The sequence below is a fragment of the Ochlerotatus camptorhynchus genome, unplaced genomic scaffold (genome assembly GCF_037179485.1).
Source record: "Ochlerotatus camptorhynchus isolate MF236.1 unplaced genomic scaffold, CSIRO-AGI_Acam_v1.1 ptg000211l, whole genome shotgun sequence".
NCBI classification, from domain to species: Eukaryota; Metazoa; Arthropoda; class Insecta; order Diptera; family Culicidae; genus Ochlerotatus; species Ochlerotatus camptorhynchus.
The window spans coordinates 294461-319812 of record NW_027040701.1 but is presented as its reverse complement, the minus strand read 5'-3'; the positions used below and the strand labels follow the sequence as shown (position 1 = coordinate 319812).

The 25352-nt window shown below is 43.2% G+C and overlaps 5 protein-coding genes across 5 annotated transcripts; 4 read left to right on the top strand and 1 right to left on the bottom strand.

Moving 5' to 3' along the window:
• The first annotated feature begins 4167 nt into the window (after nucleotides 1-4167).
• LOC135703212 (glutamic acid-rich protein-like) lies at nucleotides 4168-7463 on the top strand. Its single transcript, XM_065224334.1, has 2 exons — nucleotides 4168-7283; nucleotides 7370-7463. The coding sequence occupies exons 1-2, from the start codon at nucleotides 4168-4170 to the stop codon at nucleotides 7461-7463; spliced, it is 3210 nt and encodes a 1069-aa protein (XP_065080406.1).
• LOC135703211 (secreted protein C-like) lies at nucleotides 7464-10970 on the bottom strand (the record flags this gene model as incomplete). Its single annotated transcript, XM_065224333.1, has 2 exons — nucleotides 10925-10970; nucleotides 7464-8029 (listed from the first exon to the last, which is right to left on the bottom strand). Coding segments are annotated over exons 1-2 (612 nt in total), but the record flags the coding sequence as incomplete, so codon positions are not given.
• A 297-nt stretch (nucleotides 10971-11267) lies between these two features.
• On the top strand, nucleotides 11268-17322 carry LOC135703210 (annulin-like). Its single transcript, XM_065224332.1, has 4 exons — nucleotides 11268-11274; nucleotides 11342-11806; nucleotides 15820-16185; nucleotides 16247-17322. Exons 1-4 carry the CDS (start codon nucleotides 11268-11270, stop codon nucleotides 17320-17322), a joined length of 1914 nt encoding a protein of 637 aa, XP_065080404.1.
• Nucleotides 17323-17547: 225 nt separating this feature from the next.
• Nucleotides 17548-17952, top strand: LOC135703209 (parathymosin-like). The gene has a single exon (XM_065224331.1). It carries the CDS (start codon nucleotides 17548-17550, stop codon nucleotides 17950-17952), a length of 405 nt encoding a protein of 134 aa, XP_065080403.1.
• Nucleotides 17953-20292: 2340 nt separating this feature from the next.
• Nucleotides 20293-20704, top strand: LOC135703208 (protein TsetseEP-like). Its single transcript, XM_065224330.1, has 2 exons — nucleotides 20293-20299; nucleotides 20367-20704. The coding sequence occupies exons 1-2, from the start codon at nucleotides 20293-20295 to the stop codon at nucleotides 20702-20704; spliced, it is 345 nt and encodes a 114-aa protein (XP_065080402.1).
• Nucleotides 20705-25352: the final 4648 nt, after the last annotated feature.

Genomic DNA, 25352 nt, shown 5'->3' with positions numbered 1-25352 from the left:
AATCGAGGTGGTCGATGAGTTCGTGTATTTGGGCTTACTGGTGACCGCCGAAAATGATACCAGCAGAGAATCGTGGACTCCGGAGGACGCTCCGGTCGAATAAAATTCGCTGCCGCACGAAGTTGACTATCTACAAGTCGCTGATTAGACCGGTGGTCCTCTACGCCCACGAGACCTGGACTATGCTCGTGGAGGCGTTTTCGACCGGAAGGTGTTGCGTACCATCTACGGTGGAGTGCAGATGGATGACTGAACGTGGAGGAGGCGAATGAACCACGAATTGCAACAGCTGCTGGGAGAACTATCCATCGTCCACATTGCAAAAAATTGGCGACTACGGTGAGCTGGGCACGTCGTAAGAATGCCGCACGACGACCCAGTGAAAATGGTTCTAGAAAGCGAACCAACAGGAACAAGAAGAAGAGGCACGCAGTGGGCAAGGTGGATCGACCAAGTAGAAGGCGACCTGCGGACCCTTCGCAGACTACGAGACTGGCGAAGTGTGGCCATGGATCGAGTAGAGTGGAGACGACTTCTTCGGACAGCAGAGGACAACAAGGCCTTAGCCTGATTGGTAAGGTAAGTATCATCTCCAAGAACATCGAGGAAAAATTTCCACAGTATTGTTCTTAACTAGCTTCCAAGCTTCCAACCTATCGGTCCTTTTCAGGACCACAAATGACTGATAAAAGAGTTGACTTAGCTTAAACCCAAGGCATATCGTCCAGGATTGGATTGTACTACATGGTTATCGACAGAGCACCTCAAAAACAGAACTCTCAAATTGCTTCCGAATTTCAACCTTACTTTTTGTTTCATCATGAAGTGGTCGAGTTTCGAACGCCTTTGGATACGGTTGTGTCTAAATTTGCTCTCTGTTTTATGCGTGCATTCTCTTTCATAGTTTTCGGCTGCATTTGACGGATTAGCGCTGGCACTCTGCCTCCCGGACGGTTATACGTGTGTGAGTGGTGGTTTTCTCGCTTTTCGAGAAGTTTTAGAATCAAGAAAGAAAACATGATTCATCATGTTTGCAAAATTGCAAGCATCAGAAGATTTGGCGCTGCGTGGTTTGATTGTTTCTCCCGGACCAAAAATGTGTGGCATCGCGAGTGAAAATTTTAATTTCTGTTTATTTACGCGGTGTTGAGCACGGCGCTGATCTATTGTTAGGGTTTTGCGATGTGCATTGCTTTTGTGCACGGAGTGTCTTGAAAAAGAAAAGTGAAGAAAAGTGATATTTGGTTGTCGTGTGGTTGGAGTGGAGAGAAAAATACGCGTGGGAGCATCGGGAATGCGCTCCCGGGTGAAGTGATTTGGTGAGTACGTTCCAGTTGAAGATGGTTGACAAGTGTATTTGTGGTGATGCAAATTATGGTTTAGATGACGCATACTAAATACGCACAGGGCATCGTCTGCTGACCATTGCCGCGGATATATCGTGGGAGTCCCAGGTACCCGGTTCAAGCTTTAGTTGGCGGCGGTGGCTCTTCTTGACCTTCTATCCCCTGAGTAGTTAGTGTGAATAAGGGCGTCTATATGATGTTGTGCTGTACCTGTTGTGGACATCTAGTGCATCCTGTTCCCTTAACTTGTTGAGGACACCCTGTCTTGCCTCAAAAGTTACCCTTTTTGAAGTACTAGTCTTCACAACATAAAGGGCACCATTACGGAGCATGAGATTTGATCAAATTATTCGCAGTTCTACTTGTCCAACGCCCCCGGCTGGGTGAGGGGTAGAGGATGACACACACACACACACTTTTTGTTTCATCATGAAGTTGGCTGAAATTTTCACGGTAAGTAGACAAATGGTCTACTGAAAATTGGAACAGATTGAAATCAACTCTTTGACTAGTCAGTGTGGTCTCAGAGTCATACCAGCAAGAACATAGGTCGCAAAATCTAAAATCTGTGAGTCTCCCAGTTGCACAATTATGTTTTAGCTACGATGGTTACTGTCTACTGGTAGTTTGAATTGAAAATCCAGAGATACACACACTTAGAAATTATTACCGACTGCGGTAATTTTATACTGAGGTTTGAAAAATTGCCGAAGTCGGTAATCATTTCAAAGTGTGCAGCATGGTTCAATAAATCGACTAGTACACTCAGTTTTTAAGGTAATTTTATAATTCAAAATTATTTGAACATCCCCATAAACCATAAATTTTACAAGATCCAAAATTACCGATTTTTAGCAAAAATCATGAATCATGGCCCATAATAAACAATTACCCAGAGTTCCATACAAATCGGACGGAGATGGTCGATACAAAAATTCAATATTTTTCGCTTTTTGTCTGGAACTGCTACAAAATGACATAAATGGCGTATTTTTTCCCTTGATTTGTTTTCCGTGCTGAGCACCAATGCCTCGACCTGGACCCTACATATCGACCCATCAACTCATTAACCGGAGACCAACGGCTTTACTTCCCTTCCGAAAAAAGAGAGATGTTATACCTCAGAACATCCCGACGGCGCCGACTGGGATTGAACCCAGGGCTGCTAAAAAAAATGGCTTATGTAGAACTTTAACTCTCAACGGTTGATACAGAAAATAAAATCAGGAGATCAAGTGTGTCTACCCTTTTCTACTCAGCATTCATGGAGACTTTTTTTTTCTACACAGCAAAACATTATTTCAACAGCGCAATCGCAATACCCTAGAACGCACCAAGATACGAATGCAGTTACGCAACAAATGTAAATCATGCAGACATGTTACGACATCTAATTTCAATACGTTCGCTGTGACAATGCCAATGCATTTATATAGCAATATTCCCAACTCAATAGTCCGCGCTGAAATCTTACTAATAGCTAATTCGTTTATTATTCAGTTCCAACCTGGATCGGGTATCAAGATTGGGTCTGCTTGTTTTCTGTCAAACGTCAGTTTGCTCGTTTGTTTTTAAAACCTAGCTCAGGTTGAGGTTCACACTGACAAAAAGTTCGGTTTCGCACTGGGTTGGAACTGGTGTTAACCCCGATAATAAACGAATTCGCTATAAGACTGGGGAGGGGGAGGAGAGGATTACTTTAAAATCTTACAGTGCCTTACAAGCAGTGGGGAACAGGAAGTTGAGTTGTAATTCGCAACTAAATTGACCGTGACCAAATATTCTACTAGTACAAGTAGCCACAGCGAGCATAGATGCCGTCCCATGCTCTGGGCCCACCTAAATTGTTATGATATCAAGTTTTATTGTTGAATAAGAAAAGATGGCGGCGTGTTTAGAAAACCAGTTTGGTGGGAAAATAAATCTGCCAAAAAATAGCCGAACCATAGGCGGCGCACAGTGTTTTTCGGGGGATTACCGATGAAAACAAAATATTTAGCATCCTGATGTATAATAGGCATGCTCTGTTCGACCAGCAAAGACAGCCAGTGATAGAGGTACCAGTCTCGTTGATTCCCTTTAATTCGATTTGCGTGTTGATCAGTATGGCAGGTAAATTACAATTCATAATTATTGTAACTCTAAACAGATAGATTATATGCTTTATATCCTTAATTCTAGCGCCCAACAAAAAGGACATGCGATTGAAGATAGAGAAAGTGGATCTCTGTCTGAAGGCAAACGGAGAGGCTCATCGGACGAGTCGATTTGAATTGATGAGGGCTGAAAATCCTATGTTGGTGGTCAGGCGAGGTCAACCGTTCCAGCTTAAGTTGTCATGCGATAGACCTTTCGACGAGAACCGGGATGTGATTTCGTTCAAATTATCTGTGAACGATGATGGCTTCGTACTGAATTTGACTGATGGTGGCGCAAAATCCATGTATGGAATGAACTGTGGATGAATAGGCCAGACATTGGGGAAAGATGCAAAGAGTTGTACGATGGATGGCAGGTGGTTGAAGCGTTTGGGCCGGCACCTGTGAACGCAGTTAAACGTGGAGATATCACTGTGAAATATGATTGTGATTCCGTATTCGGTGAGGTTAATCCCAATGTGAGGTATTTTGAAGATACTGATAGTGGTCAACCGAAGCCTAAGATAGATTCTATGGAAATCAGAACGTTTATCAGCACAAAAGCGGTGGGAGTTAATGAGCGTGAAGACATCACTGAATCGTACAAATCAAAGCAAGGATCTTTTGAGAGAAGAATTGCAATTAGTGTAGCGATGATGCAAGCCAAAAATACAAGATTGGACATGGCTGTCCATAAACCATTTGGTAATCTTAGGGAGGGGACAAGGGTTGGTGAAAGTTCAAAGGCGAAATCGGCGGCAAAGCCGCGTTGGTGGTCAACCGTGAAACATACAATTAAGCAGGCAGTGAAGTTGAATGCGGAGCCTGAAGCAGAGTCTCAATCGAAAGCGAATTCAAAGGTGGAGTTGAACGTGGAGTTGGAGTCAGAATTGAAGGCGTTGTTGAAGGTGGAGGAGGAGGAAAAATTGAAAGCGAAGGCAGAGGTGGATTTGAAGTCTGATGCGAAGGAGAAATTAAATGCTGAGCCAGAGTCAGAGCTGCAACCGAAGTTAAACTCCAAATCCAAAGCGAAGTTTGAGTCGGAGTCAGAGGTGGATACGAAGCCGAAATTCATAGCTAAAGCGAAGTCGCAGGTTAAATCAGATGCGGAGTCAAAGGTGAAGCCAAAAATAGGGGCGGAGTCGGAGTCAAAAGCGAAGTTAAAGGTGGATTTGAAGTCGGATGCGAAGAAGACATTGCAGATGAAGTCAAAATCAAAATCCAAGGCGAAGTTGGAACCGGAATCAAAGGCGGAAACGAAGTCGCAGGTTGAATCAGATGCGGGGTTGAAGGTGAAGCCGAAGATAGGGACGGAGTTGGAGTCGAATGCAAAGATAAAGGCGGAGTTGAAGACAGAGTCGGAGTCGGAATCAAAAGCTAAGTCAAAGGTGGATTTGAAGTCGGATGCGAAGAAGACATTGCAGATGAAGTCAAAATCAAAATCCAAGGCGAAGTTGGAACCGGAATCAAAGGCGGAAACGAAGTCGCAGGTTGAATCAGATGCGGGGTTGAAGGTGAAGCCGAAGATAGGGACGGAGTTGGAGTCGAATGCGAAGATAAAGGCGGAGTTGAAGACAGAGTCGGAGTCGGAATCAAAAGCTAAGTCAAAGGTGGAGTTGGAGTCGGATGCGAAGAAGATATTGCAGATGAAGTCAAAATCAAAATTCAAGGCGAAGTTGGAGCCGGAATCAAAGGCGGAAACGAAGTCGCAGGTTGAATCAGATGCGGGGTTGAAGGGGAAGCCGATGATAGGGACGGAGTTGGAGTCGAATGCGAAGATAAAGGCGGAGTTGAAGACAGAGTCGGAGTCGGAATCAAAAGCTAAGTCAAAGGTGGAGTTTGAGTCGGATGCAAAGAAGACATTGCAGATGAAGTCAAAATCAAAATCCAAGGCGAAGTTGGAACCGGAATCAAAGGCGGAAACGAAGTCGCAGGTTGAATCAGATGCGGGGTTGAAGGTGAAGCCGAAGATAGGGACGGAGTTGGAGTCGAATGCGAAGATAAAGGTGGAGTTGAAGACAGAGTCGGAGTCGGAATCAAAAGCTAAGTCAAAGGTGGAGTTGGAGTCGGATGCGAAGAAGACATTGCAGATGAAGTCAAAATCAAAATCCAAGGCGAAGTTGGAGCCGGAATCAAAGGCGGAAACGAAGTCGCAGGTTGAATCAGATGCGGGGTTGAAGGTGAAACCGAAGATAGGGACGGAGTTGGAGTCGAATGCGAAGATAAAGGCGGAGTTGAAGACAGAGTCGGAGTCGGAATCAAAAGCTAAGTCAAAGGTGGAGTTGGAGTCGGATGCGAAGAAGACATTGCAGGTGAAGTCAAAATCAAAATCCAAGGCGAAGTTGGAACCGGAATCAAAGGCGGAAACGAAGTCGCAGGTTGAATCAGATGCGGGGTTGAAGGTGAAGCCGAAGATAGAGACGGAGTTGGAGTCGAAGGCGAAGATAAAGGCGGAGTTGAAGACAGAGTCGGAGTCGGAATCAAAAGCTAAGTCAAAGGTGGAGTTGGAGTCGGATGCGAAGAAGACATTGCAGATGAAGTCAAAATCAAAATCCAAGGCGAAGTTGGAACCGGAATCAAAGGTGGAAACGAAGTCGCAAGTTGAATCAGATGCGGGGTTCAAGGTGAAGCCGAAGATAGGGACGGAGTTGGAGTCGAAGGCGAAGATAAAGGCGGAGTTGAAGACAGAGTCGGAGTCGGAATCAAAAGCTAAGTCAAAGGTGGAGTTGGAGTCGGATGCGAAGAAGACATTGCAGTTGAAGTCAAAATCAAAATCCAAGGCGAAGTTGGAACCGGAATCAAAGGCGGAAACGAAGTCGCAGGTTGAATCAGATGCGGGGTTGAACGTGAAGCCGAAGATAGGGACGGAGTTGGAGTCGAATGCGAAGATAAAGGAGGAGTTGAAGACAGAGTCGGAGTCGGAATCAAAAGCTAAGTCAAAGGTGGAGTTGGAGTCGGATGCGAAGAAGACATTGCAGAGGAAGTTGACCTTAAACTTAAATTATAACATGAACACGAAGACGACGATGGTGGAGGAATTGGAGACGATGGCGAAAGAATTTGAGATGAAGGTGGAGGAATTAGAGACGAAAATGGAGGATTTGGTGACTAAGGTGGTCTTGAATCCGGAGTTGGAGTTGAAGGCGGAATCGCGGATGATGTGGATGTCGGAGGCGAAGGAGCAGGTGCAGGAGAAAGAGGAGGATGAGATGGAGGAAGAGACGGATGATGAACTGGAGGAGGAGGAGATGGAGGAAGATTCAAAGAAACCATATGAACAGGCGGAGGGGTACCCGGAAGAGGAGGATGTGCAGGAAGAGGAGGATGTGCAGGAAGAGGAGGATGTGCAGGAAGAACAAGAAGAAGAACCGGAAGAGGATAAAGAGGAAGAAGCTGGAGTGGAGGAGTTGGAGGATGCACTGGAGAAGGAGGAGACGGAAGAACTGGAGAGGCCGGAAGATGAACCGGAGGAGGATGAGTTGGCGGAGAATGAGAAGCCGAATGAGCCATATGAGGATTCGGAGGCGGACCCGGAAGAGGAGTATGTGGAGGATGAGCAAGAAGAAGAAGTGGAAGAACATGAAGAAGAAAAAGACGAAACGAAGGAGGAGCCGAAAGATGGAGAGGAGGAAGATGAGGAATCGATGGAGCCATGTGAGGAGGCGGAGGTGAACCCGGAAGAGGAGGATGTGCAGGAGTCGGAAAACTATGAAAAGGAAGAAGTGGAAGTGGAGGAGTTGAAGGATGCACCGGTCGAGAATGAGGAAGAGACGGAAGATGAAACTGAGGAGGCTGAGGAGCTCGAAGAGCCATATGAGGAGGTGGAGGAGGCCCTGGAAGACGAGGATATCGTGGAGGAACAAGAACCGGAAGAACATGAAGAAGAAGAAGAGGATCCGGAGGAGGAACCGGAGGAGGATCCAGAGGACGTGCCGGAGGACGAGCCGGAGGACGAGCCGGAGGACGAGCCGGAGGATGAGCCGGAGGATGAGCCGGAGGACGAGCCGGAGGAGGAGCCGGAGGAGGAGCCGGAGGATGAGCCGGAGGACGAGCCGGAGCAGGAGCTGGAGGACGAGCCGGAGCAGGAGCTGGAGGACGAGCCGGAGGATGAGCCGGAGGACGAGCCGGAGGACGAGCCGGAGGACGAGCCGGAGGACGAGCCGGAGGACGAGCCGGAGGACGAGCCGGAGGACGAGCCGGAGGACGAGCCGGAGGACGAGCCGGAGGACGAGCCGGAGGACGAGCCGGAGGACGAGCCGGAGGAGGAGCCGGAGGACGAGCCGGAGGACGAGCCGGAGGACGAGCCGGAGGACGAGCCGGAGGACGAGCCGGAGGACGAGCCGGAGGACGAGCCGGAGGACGAGCCGGAGGAGGAGCCGGAGGACGAGCCGGAGGAGGAGCCGGAGGACGAGCCGGAGGAGGAGCCGAAGGAGGAGCCGGAGGAGGAGCCGAAGGAGGAGCCGGAGGAGGAGCCGAAGGAGGAGCCGAAGGAGGAGCCGGAGGAGGATGAGGAGTAGATGGTAGAAGCCGAGACAGAGTAGAAGTCTGAAGCAGTGGAGATGGATGAAGAGAGGGATGCTTTCCGTAAAATTCATACCATAAATTAATAAAAACGCGCGAAATCCGCACCAAACGCAAATTCTGCGCGAAATGTATAATACGCACCCTCTGTAGCATCCCTGAAATTTTCTTGGTTTCATTAATTGGCTATAATGTATTTTCTCCCTAAGATTGGCTAAGATGAATATAACACAATTGTAAGAAAAGTCTTTTGACGACCATATTAAAGAATCTGAGCTCTACGCCGTTTGGCATAATGTCCGTTTTGCATAAAGGTGGTAAACCACTACTTATATCAATAAAAAGTTATATTACCCTTCTGGTTGTACTTCAACAGAATATGATAAAAAGAGGAGAAATATTCCATCAGCTTTAATTTTTTTATGTTTATGCCATATGGCCTTTATACCTAACGGCGTTATGTCAAATGATATATTATACAAAATTACATTGTGCCAAACGGAGTAGAGCCGGTGACAATCATATTGATTGTACACTGAAACTCCACGAATCCACTCGGTGTTTTCTGTTACGAAATATATTCGTAGTTTTTGTGAAATGTAATAAATAAATAAAATGTTTGTATTCTCTTATAAACAGGATATCAAACTTTGTCTGAAGAATAAACTTCTAATATTTAAACAAGTGTTTAGACCGACCATGCTTTATGCTGTGCCAACATGGTCTAGTTGTTGCACTACACTGAACCAATATGACATATTCCTGTTATGTGGAAGTCTAATTAATTTGCGCTATTAGATTATCCATTGTAAATGATATGATTGAAAATGTGTCAGGTAAATTCTATTTGAAATTCTATATTAATATAATTTGGTAACTTTTATATGATCGTCATATGATAAATGAAAATCGGTCAAATTATAATAATTATCTGAAATGGATTTGAAACCTATAAGCATAAGCTTTACTATTCACCACAATATAATATATGTGCCATAAATCAATCGAAGTAAAGTTTATGTGAAAATCACATGAAATTTACTTTTTTTTTTGACACATATATTTAATCGATTTCTAAAAATAAATCGAAAAATAAATATCAGGCAAAGGGAGCTGAAAGCTTGTGTCTTTTTTGGGATTCGACCCTGAACTGTTGAGGTGTGATGCTTTTGGTGTCTGAGCTCGATTCCACTGGGCCAATGCTGACTTCAATATTGAGCTCGTTCAATTAGCATGAAGTAAGAACAGCTCTCCCGACATGGAATGTAGTGCAACGTTATGCTCGTTTTGCTAGAGTGAAGAAAAATAACACTGGCAAATTTATGCTCCGTTTCGGTGGTGCCGTTTGTTCAAATCTTTCTTAATGCTCCTGTGTGCGATAAAACAACGACTACATTATATGAGTTCATGGAACTGGTTCATGAAGTTCGAGTACTAGTGCTGGAATCTGAATTAGCCGTGTAGAAGGCTTACAATTAGAATCTTAGAAAAGTAAATATTGCAGTAGAATCAGTTTTTTTTTCAATCTCAATACATTCTTTTTCGGAACCCCTTATCTTATGGAACAATAATAAACAAAGATTATTCAATGCAGTTTCTTTGGTGTTAGCAATATCAAGTTCGACTAATCATTTTAATGAGTGTACGATAACATCGTTGAAAATTGTTTCAATAATTTATAAAGAACAATCATGTAAGATGTTTTTATTGGGAGCGATATTCATCCCGGAAAACCATGCCAAAACAGATGTTTGCTGTTGGATTTCTTAAAAGGCAAATCTATATGACTATATAATGATTGGGATAGATCTGTTTACAAGCTTTAAACCTCAAAAATCAAAGGAAGCTATTCCAATGAGATATACATGTTTTCCTATACTGCACAGTTAAATGACTGTCCAATAGTTTCTACATGTCTGTTTACACGCTACATATCAACAAACGTCAAAAATCGTTAAAAGCAACTCCAATAAAATTAAAATAATTATCTTATAAGATAAATCTTTTAGTGAGCAATACTCATCATGAAAACAGGTATATTTTACTAAATTTTCTCATAGTGCAGACTCATATGATTTTCCATTAGTTTCTAGATGTCTGTTCTCACCCAATATTCATATACATCTTACCTATCGCTAAACACGTTCGAAGCAAAGTTTTATCAAGTACTAAGTATATGAAATTACGATAGAAATCATTCCATATCGCAGGCATAGTTTTTGAGTGATAATCCGATGGAATCTATCAATCATCAAATAGAATGAATAAATCTGGTGACATTGCTATGTTAAAAGATGGATCCAATAAACGGTACATGTCGATTTGTTTCAGTGTACCAGGAAAAAAGCACTTCAAGCTTCAAAAAAGCGCTGATTCTGAAGTTGCCTCCCTAGTACAGTACTACCGAGGTACATAACATATCGAATATTGAATTCCCTTTATACTAAGATAAGATTTAGTTTTAGTTTATAGTTTTAAAATGTAAATTGTTATACTGATATCCTGGTTTAGAAAACCTTGTTGAAATACTGAATTGCAAAGGCAGGAACAATGTAAAAACGCTTAGATATATATCATAACAATTAGGGCTGCAGTAGCTGGAGCAAATGTAATTTATTTTGAATTTCAAACAATAAAGTGTTAAAAGAGCTGAAGCGTGTCTCTTTTTCTTTACTCATGGATATTTTTCTTTCGATTAAAATTGCATCAGATTTTCGACGTGGTTAAGGTGTTTCGCTGTGAGATCGTTATTCTCGTAACCACTTCGTAACTTTAAGTGCACAAGTATCAGCTTCTACGACATGTACACCATTAAAACTGTCACTCCACGTTGAAGTAGCAATTCCTGGTGAAATGAAGCACTGATTTCCGAGATTTGTGTAATTGAAATTTCGAAGTGAAACTGCATGTATAGCCTACGTGGTGGCCATTTGTAGACTCTACAAGGAATCACCTTAATGTGCATCCTTCTTGCAACTTTACCTTCACTAAATCACATGTGAGCCTGGGCTTGTTTACATTATTATTATGTTGCCTCCCAACAGATGAAGGCATGTTGAAAAAAACCAGTTTGATTGGCAAGAATCAGCCTAAAAATAGTCGAACCAAATGTGCGCCGTGTTTTTCGGGGATTCCCAAAACGATGGTCAAACAAAAATTATCCCGGTGTATAATAGATGTTTGACAGTTTGACTTGCACAGTCAGCCAGTGATAAAGATAGCTCCCGTTGGCTCCTGCGTAAACTATTTGAATTCAATCAGTATGGCAGGTAAATTATAATTCATATTTTGTAACTCTTAACAGATAGATTATATGCTTTAAATCCTTACTTCTAGCCCCCAACAAAAAGGACATGCGATTGAAGATAGAGCAAGTGGATCTCTGTCTGAAGGCAAACGGAGAGGCTCATCGGACGAGTCGATTTGAATTGATGAGGGCTGAAAATCCTATGTTGGTGGTGAGGCGAGGTCAACCGTTCCAGCTTAAGTTGTCGTGCGATAGACCTTTCGACGAGAACCGGGATGTGATTTCGTTCAAATTATCTGTGAACGATGATGGCTTCGTACTGAATTTGACTGATGGTGGCGCAAAATTCGATTGGAAGGCCGTTCTGGAATCGGTGGAGAAAAATGTGCTCACGATCAGCGTCAGGGCATCGGCCAGGGCTTCGGTGTCGACATGGAACATGGCTATCGAGACGAAGCTAACGGGATCGGAGGAACCAATCAACGTGAACAAGTTGTTTGAATTTTATTTGCTGTTCAATCCTTGGTGTGAAAATGATTGTGTATTTCTCAAAGGTTTGTGCAAAGTAGTGTTTGGAAAATTCATGACATGGGTGACATCGTTTAGTTTTTAGTCGCAACATAACGTTTTTTCGAGGGGGACGACTCTACATATTCAGGAAGGATAGTGTTTTGCTGTGGCTAGCTGCGCGCACGCTGAGTAGATAGAAAGCAGATTGATGACAATTCTGAAGATTTTCTGCAAAAAGATTATGAGCAATGCAAGTAGATGCGAGAAAAAAAAGAAGATTTTTCGTTGATTGATTTGCGAGTGTGAGATCTCAGTCTTTTTAAGGGATTTGTTTTGATTGTAAAGTGTAATTTTTGTTTTGCTGGAAACAAGTTTTAAACGTGGTAATGAGTGCTTTTTCTACCACCGCTTATCATTTTAATGTGTACAGAGCAAACAAAAAACAATTTTATTTATGATGTATTAAACACCAGTTACTAAAAGTGGATACAATATTGCACTCATTAAAATGATTTGTACATACACAAATTCTATGTATATCGTACAGCGTAATATTACACAACAAGCGGAATGACCAATTGACTGTTTGGGTGTAATATTCAACAACTTTTTTTTTCTGTATTCGTCAGATTAGTATGTGGTACAGTAATCACATTAGACTTTTATCATTAAATAATTTCATAAAATCGTAATTCCAAATCATTCTCATGCATCTTCAAGATGGGTGTTTAAGGTATACTTTGATCGAGTAAGACCACTGAAAAAGCGCATGGGTTTCATAGAACATTAGAAAAGATTTTCAAAAAAGGGGCTGGCAAAATCGGGTCCTTACTGTATATGTCTCCAGTGGGATGCCTTGGTCCCCGTATCATTATCAAGAGCTGACATATAATAAATTTTCCTCAAAAATAACTGGCATCACTGATAAGTTCGAAATGTAGTGGCTTACCCCACTAACAATTTTCGCAATGTAAATGCTTTACTCATTTCATTTATACAGCCTCAAGCTGCATTCAAATGTTATACGATATGTGGAAACCTTTACTCAACCTCTATACAAGCAAATCTGTCGAAGTTAGTCAGCTAATTATGGTTGTTGTGACGGTTGGGACAAGCTCTTATTGCATATCTTTTTACGCTTCTATACAGTTGTTATCGTGCTGTTTAGTTGTGTGTAAACTTGAAAGGCGCTAATTCAACCTCTTCCCGGTTATCCAAAAATCATTACATAGCTTTATCTTGAAGCCGGGTTAAATACGGTTTACGCTTTTTTATGGAGGAATTTATTCAGTTTATTTTGCTGTGAATCATATTAATCGAAATTAGTTACCAGTCATCACCCAATTATTTACCCTGCACCGGAAACCTGGAATCGAACTCGAGACGACCGCATTGGCAAACCTTTACACTACCAACTGTGCTACGCCAACACTTTGAACTGATGTAAACGAATCAACATGCCCTTCTACAACAAAATCACTGAGGATAGGCTTTATAATAGTGCACATGAATCACTTCCCAAGTTACCAAAAGTTCTGTATTCAACAATTAAAATCACTTCCAAGTTCTGTAAAGTTCAAATAAAGTTCCGATCGAACTTTCAAGTTCCGTAAAGTTCAAATTAAGTTCCGACAGAACTTTCAAGTTCCATAAAGTTCAAATAAAGTTCCGACAGAACTTTAAAGCCACATGAAGCAATCCGCACAAGTCTTTATTACTAACAAAATTTAATGTACGTAAATATGAAATGATCAGTGGCCCGAATTAATCATAATTCTTATATTTATGCAGTGCATCAACATTCTATCCAAACATAAAATAATAAAATAAGAGAGTAATTTCCTGGATTCGAATCCGTGTATTCGGCATGTCCTCTATGATTGCTAACCACTGCGCCACAAGTGTGTTGGAATACCATGCGGGCAAACACCAATTTAAAATTCATCAAGGTGTTGTGTTTCGTATTCAAGTCTGTCAGCTGGCACTGAAAACTCCAACAGTAGGCGGGACAACAGCTCGCATTATTATATCTCAGATGACGCAGCGGTTCGTGCTGGGGCTCTCATGCAGAAGGACTGGGTTTAATTCTTCAAACAGCTCAAATTCTACTACTAATGCTGATAAATCAATACACATTAACACCTGCCTTTAGAAATAACTTTCATAAAAGTGCAAACTAAACATAGAATTTGGTGTAGAGTACAAAAACCTTTTTTAATTTATTTTCTAAAAGTTCCGTTCAAGTTCCACGAGAAGCTGCTTAGAATGCTCTTCAATTATGATACCGGAAATTTCAAGTTCTTATAACGACTTAAAAATGAGGCTGCTTAGAATTCTATAGAGCACTACCAACCAAGCTGCTTAAGCCACAAATAGTCTTTTATCAGAAATTTTGGTTACTTGGGTTTTCTCGACTAGTTAATTCAACTTTGTTAAGAAGCAGAGTAAAAGCTGTAAAACTGCAGAAGTCTAAAAATTAACCTAGTTGATAGTAAAATAGCTTCCAAAGTAGCGCTAACACAGTTTATTAGCTGAGTACAGGTTGTTTAGCTGTCGAAAAAGCACTTTTGATGTTTATGTTATTCATCAAGAGTGGTTGCTTGTGTAGAAGCTACACACTTAGAAAAATTTATGTAAATTTAGGTGCTCTGAGACTGACATATACTGCCGTTATACGCATAACTGTCCCATGTTCTATGCAATCCTTATGCACCGTGGGACTCTTATGCGTAGAACGGCAGTATACGAGCATCAATTTTGACATATATTTGAGTTATAACAGACGGGAAATTAAGCTCAATCAAACGTACTTTTCGTCTACCAACGAACTTTTCAGTCTCGGAGCACTTAATATTATATGTCTGTTTAGGTCTCATATTTTATGTCAAAGATGGATTCCGTCAGTGTGTATCAAATAAATAATATTTTTTTTTTTTTTTTTTTTATTATAGTCACTTTAACACTCTTGGGTCATTCGTGACTTGTCCGGGGGTGAGATTTGAACTCGTGACTTTGGCGTGAGAGGTATGGATGTTAACCACTACGCCGGGGTCGCCCCAATAAATAATATATTCGCTTTATTAGCTTTGTTTTGAAGCTAAAAATTGAAAGTTGATTAATATTTGCATAGAAGTGACATTAGCGTTTATTGGGTGATGTTATTCTGTGCGTCTTACAAATTGAATAATGGTTGTGAAAAAGTTGAGTAAACGCTCTTCAAAACTATGTTGCTAGCTTCTGCTTGTAGCTGTATCTGCAGCTTTGTTTCAGCTACTTTACAGCAGAATGCTGGAAAAGTTGGCTTAAAAAACTGAAAATGTTAGTTGGGTACTTAACGCTCCGGTGGCGCTGCAATGACATTCCCAACTAAAACCTTATTTGCGAAGAATGTGATGGTGAGTGTAATTTCTGATTGTCTGTGGCTCTGTTATCTCGTACGAAAAAAACGGAGAGCATAATTCGAGTATGGCCGTGACACATCCTAGAACCTAGAACCGATACTGACTTGGATGCAATGAACTACCGATTTCCCCGCGAATCGTGCAGTTGCATGTGAGTTTAGTTTAATTTAACATTTTACGACAGACTTTGTACTGTTAATCACCATCATTATACTTGTTGTAAATAAATTAGTATCGATTTGAATTTTTTTTTTAATTTAAAACCATGATATTGAGGTTTGAATGGAAAAGAATCATAACATGCATTTCTCTGAATAAAACATATTAATGCATTACAAATATATTTGCGTTTTAAACTATGGCACGCATAAACAATTTTTATACTAAGTGTGTATACTTTCTCTTTATACCAGGCTATGCGTCGGTCAGAAGAGTTTCGATTTAGCGTTACTTTTAATCTATTTAGATTTGAATATTTTTTGAGTATAGAATTGAAATTTAGATGTGACGCCTCCTCGCATTTTTGGATAATTTTCTAACTGATTCTAAACTTATGATTAGCATTGTTGCACACCCATCTTCTAACTATGTCCAAAATCTCATGATTTACAAGATTACATTTTGTTTCTCTAAAAATAACTTGAATGCTTTTCCAGACGAACGACTCCGCGTGGAGTACGTCCTCAACGACAAGACAATGATTTGGCAGGGTGCGACTGACAGCATCAATTCAATAGACTGGGCGTTAGGACATTTCGCGCAGAATATTCTGGAGTGCAGTTTCCTGCTGTTGTCCATGGTTGGACCTGTTAGTGCAACGGATCGTGGTAATCCAATTTTTGTGGCTCGTGCCCTTTCGGCAGTTGTGCATGGAAAGTTTGACAAAGGAGCGGGACTGTGGGCTGTGGAGCATTCGCCCAACTCATGGGTTGGATCGGTTGATATCTTACAACAGTTTTACCAGTCGAGAAAACCCGTCAAATCTGGACAATGCTGGGTGTTTGCCGGAGTATTAGCTACCAGTAATTTAATGCTTCATTGAAATACTTTTTTCAAATACCTAAACCGTTTATTTTATTGTAGTCTCACGAGCTGTAGGGATTCCGTGTCGCATAGTAACCAATTTCAAATCCGGCCACGAATCAGATAAGTCGGGGTCGACGGAACGTGATGAGAGCATGTGTAATTTCAGCGTATGGAATGAACTGTGGATGAATAGGCCAGACATTGGGGAAAGATGCAAAGAGGAGTTGTACGATGGATGGCAGGTGGTTGAAGCGTTTGGGCCGGCACCTGTGAACGCAGTTAAACGTGGAGATATCACTGTGAAATATGATTGTGATTCCGTATTCGGTGAGGTTAATCCCAATGTGAGGTATTTTGAAGATACTGATAGTGGTCAACCGGAGCCTAAGATAGATTCTATGGAAATCAGAACGTTTATCAGCACCAAAGCGGTGGGAGTTAATGAGCGTGAAGACATCACTGAATCGTACAAATCAAAGGAAGGGACTTTTGAGAGAAGAACTGCAATTAGTGTAGCGATGATGCAAGCCAAAAATACAAGATTGGACATGGCTGTCAACAAGGAGGAAACAAGGGTTGGCGAAAGCTCAAAGGTGAAATCGGCGGCAAAGTCGAGTTGGTTGTCAACCGTGAGGCATGCATATAAGCGGGTAGTGAAGTTCAATGCGGAGCCAGAAGCAGAGTCTCAATCAGCTAATTCAAAGGTGAAATTGAACGTGGAGTTGGAGTCAGAATTGAAGGCGTTGTTCAAGGTGGAGGAGGAGGAAAAGTTGAAAGCGAAGGCAGCGGTGGATTTGAAGTCGGATGCGAAGAAGAAATTAAATGCTTCGCCGGAGTCAGAGTTACAGGCGAAGTTAAACGCCAAATCTAAGGCGAAGTTGAAGTCGGAGTCAGAGGTGGAGACGAAGCCGAAATTCAAGGTAAAATCGAAGAGGCTGCTTAAATCAGATGCGGTGTCAAAGGCGAAGCCAAAAATAGGGGCGGAGTCGGAGTCGAAGGCGAAGTTAAAGGCGGAATCAAAGACAAAGTCAAAGGTGGATTTGAAGTCGGATGCGAAGAAGAAATTAAATACTGAGCCGGAGTCAGAGTTGCAGGCGAAGTTAAACGCCAAACCTAAGGCGAAGTTGGACTAGGAGTCAAAGGCGGAGACGAAGTCGAAATTTAAGGCTAAGGCGAAGTCGCAGGTTACATCAGATGCGGGTTCGAAGGTGAAGCCGAAGATAGGGACGGAGTTGGAGTCAAAATCAAAGGCAAAGTCAAATTCGAAGCTGAATTCGAATTCAGATTTAGAGTCAGCGTCGAAATCGAATCTAATGACGGGTTTGACCTTGAACATAAACTTTAACTTAGATTTGGACATGAGGACTACGGAGGCAGAGGAAATGGAGACGATGGCGGAGTTATATCCGGAGTTGGAGTTGAAAGCGGTACCTATGGCGAAATCGATGGCGGATTCAGATGCAGAATCGGGGATGATGGGGATGTCGGAGGCGAAGGAGAAGGTGCAGGAGAAAGAGGAGGTGGAGATGAGAGGGATAGAGACGGAGAAAGAAGAAAATATAGAGGAGGAGGAGGCTAAAGAGGAAACTGAGGAGAAAGTAGAGGAGACGGTTGAAGTGGTTGATGGTGAAGACGGGGAAGAGAACGTGGATGAAGATTCGGAAGAGGAGAATGCAGAAATGGACGAGGTGGAGCAGGAGGATGACGAGTTGGAGGAGGATGACGAGTTGGAGGAGGATGACGAGTTGAAGGAGGATGTTTGAGGACGGAGAGGTGGATGAGGAAGACGTGGAGGTGGAGGTGAATGATGAGGAGATGGAGGACGATATAGCAAAACCTCTTGAGATGGAGGAGGAGACGTATGGACATGAGGACACGGGAGATGAAATAGACGAGGATGAGGAATCATCTTTTATTAAATCCTTATTTTCCTTTTTAGGCGGTGTGGTCTCGATTTTCAATGAAGGTTAATGCGATTTGTTTCAAACAATCACAAACAAATCATCAAAAAATAAGGTGCATTTAAAAATGCTGTACCCATCCTGCATTATGGCAAAAAAAATGTCGTAAAAAGAGGTTGGAGTGCATAAACACAGTATTATTCAGAATCAACAAATATTTTATCAATAAAACTGATACCGATTTTATGGGATTCATTGATATAAACGTATGCGAAAATTGAAATAAGATATATTGATAGAAAAGATTGTATTGTTCATTTATTTTAGAATCATACTCGAAGACTTTTAATTAAGCCAATAATAAATGTTGCTCAGACTATTATAAGCACATTGAGAACATTTTATGATATTGTTTTAGCAATACACATCGATTAAAATCATAGTAGGAATACTAAGGCTAATGGAACTTAGACAGCGGAGAGTGAAGCGTTTACAATGTTGTTTTAACAATAAACACTAGATTTTGACGTTGCATGTATTTTTAAGCCATTCCGGCATTACAAAAAATGTCGTCTTGCGCAATTTCACTTAGTGTTAAAGTCGATTTTAGACAAAACATTTTTTTTTAGTTAACAGATCTCATCGTTTCACGCATTTTTAAGTCAATTGACATCAAACAAATATTTTCGATTTGCAAAATTTCATATAGGGAATTTTATGTATTATCGATCGTCAGTCTAAGCAGTGTCTGCACTTCTAATAGCATTTTCTAAGCGTCTTGCTCACATATGATGTGTTTGTATGTTTACATTTGCTTGCTGCTTTCTGCTCTATCCATTCCAATCGACAGATTTCTCCTGTTTGAAAACATTTTTACAACACTCCAAACTTCTCAGCAGAATGTGACTATTGTCCGCAACGTCTTTTTCTTCGGCTACCTTTGCATTTGAAACCATAGAGGTAACTCTAAGACCAGAAGGTTTTTTGGCTCAGCTCTGGTACTATCTTCGGTCCCAAGCTAATCGATGTACCCCTCGAAACATAGGAAAATCCACGAACCCCTCATTTTATCTGTCAAACTTTCATAGCGAATCAAAACAAACATAGTGTAGTACTGGAATTTATACTAGAATTAGATACGTTAATCGATTTGCTTGGGACCAATACTGCCGCTCTTCGCATGTCGGTCCCATAGTCGTTTTTGTCAAAACTGAGTTTTTCAATGCAAATGGTAGCTAATTACCCATATTTTCATAATACTGGATGAACTCATCAACTTTGTTCTGAAAAAGTTTGGAAAGACAGTCACATTGGTTGTCCCATCACATAAGAATCAATGGTACGAAGAAAACTTAAAACGCGATTTTCTCGGCTTGCCGATTTTCGCTATGGGACGGACATGCGAAGAGCGGCAGAATAGGGCTAGTTAAGTAGTGAGCAAATTTAAAATCGTTTATTTCTACCGGTTGCTTTTACTGTAGGGCTTTAAATAAACTATGATGATTGTATATGGCAAGTTTTGCTATAATCAATCCTTCTCGTGTTTATTCGCAAAAATTTACATCACTTGCACAGGAAATCAATTTGGCAAGGCATTTGTGACCAGCATACACCTTCCGATCGTATGAAACAGGTAAAAATATGTCCAAATCCGCCCGTAAATTTTATGGTGTTGTAACTGTTTCTGGCATGAAATTTTTATGAACATTAACGACAAATAACTCAACACCAGTGGACCGTGAGTTCCAGCCCACCTGTAATCATCTGTCTTGCCCCTCACCATCCCTCTCAAACTGAGGAAAAAACTGAGCTTAAAATCTTACAATGTCGTAAAAGGAAATGGAATAGTGAGTTGAGTTGTAATTCGCCATACAAACTTTAGCTTCACTAAACAACCCAGGAGGGCACCCCTTATTAATCATATGTAGCCATAGCGAGCCTGGGCTCATTTACATTATTATTATGTTGCCTCCAAACAGATGACGCCGTGTTTAAAAAAAACCAGTTTGATTGGCAAGAATCTGCCTGAAAATAGTCGAAGTCGAAGTCGAATAGTAGTGTTTTTCGGGGATTCCCAAAACGATGGTCAAGTAAAATTTATCCCGGTGTATAATAGATGTCTGACAGTTTGACTTGCACAGTCAGCCAGTGATAAAGATAGCTCCCGTTGGCTCCTGCGTGAAATATTTTAATTCAATCAGTATGGCAGGTAAATTATAATTCATATTTTGTAACTCTTAACAGATAGTTTATATGCTTTATATCCTTACTTCTAGCGCCCAACAAGGTGGAGGAGGCCCTTGAAGACGAGGATGTGGTGGAGGAACAAGAAGATGAACCGAAAGAACATGAAGAAGAAGAAGAGCTGGAGGAGGAGCCAGAGGATGAGCCGGAAGAGGAGCTAGAAGAGGAGCTGGAAGAGGAGCTGGAGGAGGAGCCGGAGGAGGAGCCGGAGGAGGAGCCGGAGGAGGAGCCGGAGGGGGAGCCGGAGGAGGAGCCGGAGGAGGAGCCGGAGGAGGAGCCGGAGGAGGAGCCGGAGGAGGAGCCGGAGGAGGAGCCGGAGGAGGAGCCGGAGGAGGAGCCGGAAGAGGAGCCGGAGGAGGATGAGGAGTAGATGGTAGAAGCCGAGACAGAGTAGAAGTCTGAAGCAGTGGAGATGGATGAAGAGAGGGATGCTTTCCGCAAAATTCATACCATAAATTAATAAAAACGCGCGAAATCCGCACCAAACGCAAATTCTGCGCGAAATGTATAATACGTACCCTCTGTAGCATCCCTGAAATTTTCTTGGTTTCATTAATTGGCTATAATGTATTTTCTCCCTAAGATTGGCTAAGATGAATATAACACAATTGTAAGAAAAGTCTTTTGACGACCTTATTAAAGAATCTGAGCTCTACGCCGTTTGGCATAATGTCCGTTTTGCATAAAGGTGGTACTTATATCGATAAAAAGTTATATTACCCTTCTGGTTGTTCTTCAACAGAATATGATAAAAAGAAGAGAAATATTCCATGAGCTTTAATTTTTTATGTTTATGCCATATGGCCTTGATACCTAACGGCGTTATGTCAAAGGATACTTACCTTACCAATCAGGCTAAGGCCTTGTTGTCCTCTGCTGTCCGAAGAAGTCGTCTCCACTCTACTCGATCCATGGCCACAGTTCGCCAGCCTCGTAGTCTGCGAAGGGTCCGCAGGTCACCTTCTACTTGGTCGATCCACCTTGCCCGCTGCGCGCCTCTTCTTCTTGTTCCTGTTGGGTCGCTTTCTAGAACCATTTTCACTGGGTCGTCGTGCGGCATTCTTACGACGTGCCCAGCCCACCGTAGTCGCCCAATTTTTGCAATGTGGACGATGGATGGTTCTCCCAGCAGCTGGTGCAATTCGTGGTTCATTCGCCTCCTCCACGTTCCGTCATCCATCTGCACTCCACCGTAGATGGTACGCAACACCTTCCGTTCGAAAACACCAAGGGCGCGTTGGTCCTCCACGAGCATAGTCCAGGTCTCGTGGCCGTAAAGGACCACCGGTCTAATCAGCGTCTTGTAGACAGTCAACTTCGTGCGGCGGCGAATTTTATTCGACCGGAGAGTCCTCCGGAGTCCAAAGTAGGCACGATTCCCTGCCATAATGCGTCTTTGAATTTCTCTGCTGGTATCATTTTCGGCGGTCACCAGTGAGCCCAACTACACGAACTCATCGACCACCTCGATTTCGTCACCGTCAATCTGAACTCGGGGTGGGAGGCTAACATTGTCTTCCCTAGAACCTCTTGCTTTCATATATTTTGTCTTTGATGCGTTGATGGCAAGTCCAATCCGTCTAGCTTCAGCCTTCAGTCTGATGTACGTTTCCGCCATCATCTCAAAGTTCCGTGCCATAATGTCAATGTCATCGGCGAAACCAAGGAGCTGGATGGACTTCCTGAATATCGTGCCACTCGTGTCTATCCCAGCTCTTCTGATCACACCTTCTAACGCGATGTTGAACAGCAGACACGAAAGTCCATCACCCTGCCGTAACCCCCTTCGAGATTCAAAGGGACTCGAGAGTGTCCCCGATACTCGAACAACGCACGTCACTCGATCCATCGTCGCCTTGACCAATCGCGTCAGTTTATCCGGAAATCCGTACTCGTGCATAATCTGCCATAGCTGATCTCGATCGATTGTGTCGTATGCGGATTTGAAATCGATGAACAAATGATGTGTGGGCACGTTGTATTCGCGGCATTTCTGCAGAACCTGCCGAATCGCGAAAATTTGGTCCGTGGTAGCGCGGGCACCCATGAATCCCGCCTGGTATTGCCCCACGAACTCTCTTGCATATGGTGACAGACGGCGGCATAAAATTTGGGAGAGTACCTTGTAGGCGGCGCTCAGCAGTGTGGTCGCGCGGTAGTTGCAGCAATCCAACTTGTCGCCCTTTTTGTAGATTGGGCATACGACACCTTCCATCCACTCCTCCGGTAATATCTCCTCCTCCCAAATCTTGGCAATTACCCAGTGCAGCGCTCTAGCCAGTGCTTCACCACCGTATTTCAATAGCTCACTTGGTAGTTGATCTACACCAGTTGCTTTGTTGTTCTTCAGCCGACCGATCTCCTCCTCAACATCTTGAAGATCAGGGGCCGGTAGCCTGTCGTCTTCTGCGCGTGCTCCAAGGTCTGTTGCCGTGCCACCTTCGTTTTCTGCTGCTTCACCGTTGAGGTGCTCGTCATAGTACTGCTTCCACCTCTCAATCACCTCACACTCGTTCGTGAGAAGGTTACCGTCCAAGTCCTTGCACATATCGGCTTGCGGCACGTAGCCTTTGCGCGAACTATTTAGCTTCTCGTAGAACTTCCGTGTGTCGTTTACGCGGTACAGATTTTCCATCGCCTCGCGATCTCGATCTTCCTGCTGACGCTTCTTCCTTCGGAAAACCGAGTTTTGTCTGTTCCGCGCTTGTCTGTATCGCTCGACATTCAATCTCGTGCGGTGTTGCAGCATTCTCGCCCGTGCTGCATTCTTCTCCTCTACTAACAGTTTGCATTCGCCGTCAAACCAGTCATTTCTTCGGTCCGGGATTGCAGTACCTAGTGCCGCTACAGCAGTACTACCTATGGCTGAACGGATGTCCCTCCAGCCATCTTCAAGAGAAGCTGCGCCAAGCTGCTCTTCCGTGGGTAGTGCAACTTCCAGCTGCTGCGCGTAGTCCTGGGCAACTCCGGTGTCCCGTAGTTGCTCAATGTTGGGTCGTGGCGTTCGACTTCGACGTGTGTTATGCACCGTCGAGAGTTTTGAGCGCATGCATACTGCAACTAGGTAGTGGTCCGAATCTATGTTCGCACTGCGGTACGTGCGGACGTTGATAATGTCGGAGAAGAATTTCCCGTCGATTAGAACGTGATCGATTTGGTTTTCTGTGTGTTGGTCAGGTGATCTCCAGGTGGCTTTGTGGATATCCTTGCGGGGGAAAAAGGTACTTCGAACTACCATACCCCGGGAGGCTGCAAAGTTCACGCATCGTTGGCCGTTGTCGTTCGATACGGCATGCAGGCTGTTTGGCCCGATTGCCGGTCTATACATTGCCTCCCGTCCTACCTGAGCGTTCATGTCGCCGATGACGATTTTGACGTACCGTTGCGAACAGCCGTCGTACACCTGCTCCAGCTGCGCATAGAACGCTTCTTTCTCGTCGTCGGGTCTCCCTTCGTGTGGGCAGTGCACGTTGATGATGCTGTAGTTGAAGAAACGGCCCTTAATCCTCAACTTGCACATCATCGCGTTGATCGGCTGCCAACCAATCACGCGTTGGCGAATCTTACCCAGTACTACAAAGCCGGTTCCCAGCTCGTTGGTGGTGCCACAGCTCTGGTAGAAAGTAGCCGCTCGGATGCCCACTTTTCCATACCTTTTGTCCCGTCCAGCAATGTTCCTGCAATGCTACGAATTCGAAGTTGTGTGGTTGAAGTTCGTCATAGATTAACCTATCGCAGCCCGGGAAGCCGAGCGATTTGCAGTTCGATGTTCCGAGTTTCCAGTCGTAGTCCTTATTTCGTCGCGTGGGTCTGTGCCGATTGTTCCGATCCGTATTTCTATCTTCAGTATTTGCAACTTTGTTTTTTTTTTCAGGGCGGCTTGTTGGGCCTGCCCCAACCCCCTGTCTTGCCAGGGGACCGTCGTGCACAGCTCTGTTTAGAGTCCCACGCTGGCACTAGGACGGTGATCAGCCGCTCCTAGCATGGAGAATAGACGCCGTTTTGAGCCGCAACCTCCATGGTGAACAGACGCTCGGGTTTGGTGAAGCATTTCCTCTATCACCATACTATCATAGAGGTAACTCTAAGACCAGTAGGTCCCGAAGAAACGTGCTCAACATTTTGGCTCAATTGAGGTACTTTTTTCGGTCCCAAGCTAATCGATGCACCCCTCGAAACATAGGAAAATCCACGTCCCCTCATTTTTATCTGTCAAACTTTCATAGCGAATCAAAACAAACATAGTGTAGTACTAGAATTTCGACTAGAATGGGGTACATTAATCGATTTGCTTGGGACCAATAGGCTAGACAAGTAGCGAGCCAATTTTAAATCGTTAGTTTCCACCGGTTGGTACTATGGTAGCCGCCCCAGTGTTCGCGTCGCACCTCTTCACTTTGCTATTTCCGGACTGGCAACATTGCCCAGGCTACGCCACCCAGCCCAAGTAACATTGCAAGTTTTATCGAGGTTTTAAAGTATGCTACAAGTCTAAATCATGGTCTCCAAAACCCTCATAAAACCAAAATTGCTACTTGGGAGCTGTGTCCATGTTTCAGCTGGTAGTCTTTTGTTATCATATGACTCGAGGAGGCGTGAAGTAGGAACTTGTGAGGACCAGGGCTAGGTATTCCGCTCCTTCCAGGTTGTCAACTCACCATTTTGTAGCCCAAAGGATATATTATACAAAATTACATTGTGCCAAAAGGAGTAGAGCCGGTGACAATCATATTGATTGTACACTGAAACTCCACGAATCCGCTCGGTGTTTTCTGTTACGAAATATATTCGTAGTTTTTGTGAAATGTAATAAATAAATAAAATGTTTGTATTCTCTTATAAACAGGATATCAAACTTTGTCTGAAGAATAAACTTCTAATATTTAAACAAGTGTTTAGACCGACCATGCTTTATGCTGTGCCAACATGGTCTAGTTGTTGCACTACACTGAATCAATATGACATATTCCTGTTATGTGGAAGTCTAATTAATTTGCGCTATTAGATTATCCATTGAA

Excerpts from the sequence above, each read along its gene's own strand:
- LOC135703212 (XM_065224334.1), top strand. The coding sequence starts at position 4,168 with ATGGCTGTCCATAAACCATTTGGTAATCTTAGGGAGGGGACAAGGGTT. Across the intron at positions 7,284-7,369 it reads GAAACTGAGGAGGCTGAGGA|AAGAAGAGGATCCGGAGGAG; the intron begins GCTCGAAGAGCC and ends AACATGAAGAAG.
- LOC135703210 (XM_065224332.1), top strand. Across the intron at positions 11,807-15,819 it reads TGATTGTGTATTTCTCAAAG|ACGAACGACTCCGCGTGGAG; the intron begins GTTTGTGCAAAG and ends ATGCTTTTCCAG. Across the intron at positions 16,186-16,246 it reads TGCCGGAGTATTAGCTACCA|TCTCACGAGCTGTAGGGATT; the intron begins GTAATTTAATGC and ends ATTTTATTGTAG.
- LOC135703209 (XM_065224331.1), top strand. The coding sequence starts at position 17,548 with ATGAGGACTACGGAGGCAGAGGAAATGGAGACGATGGCGGAGTTATAT.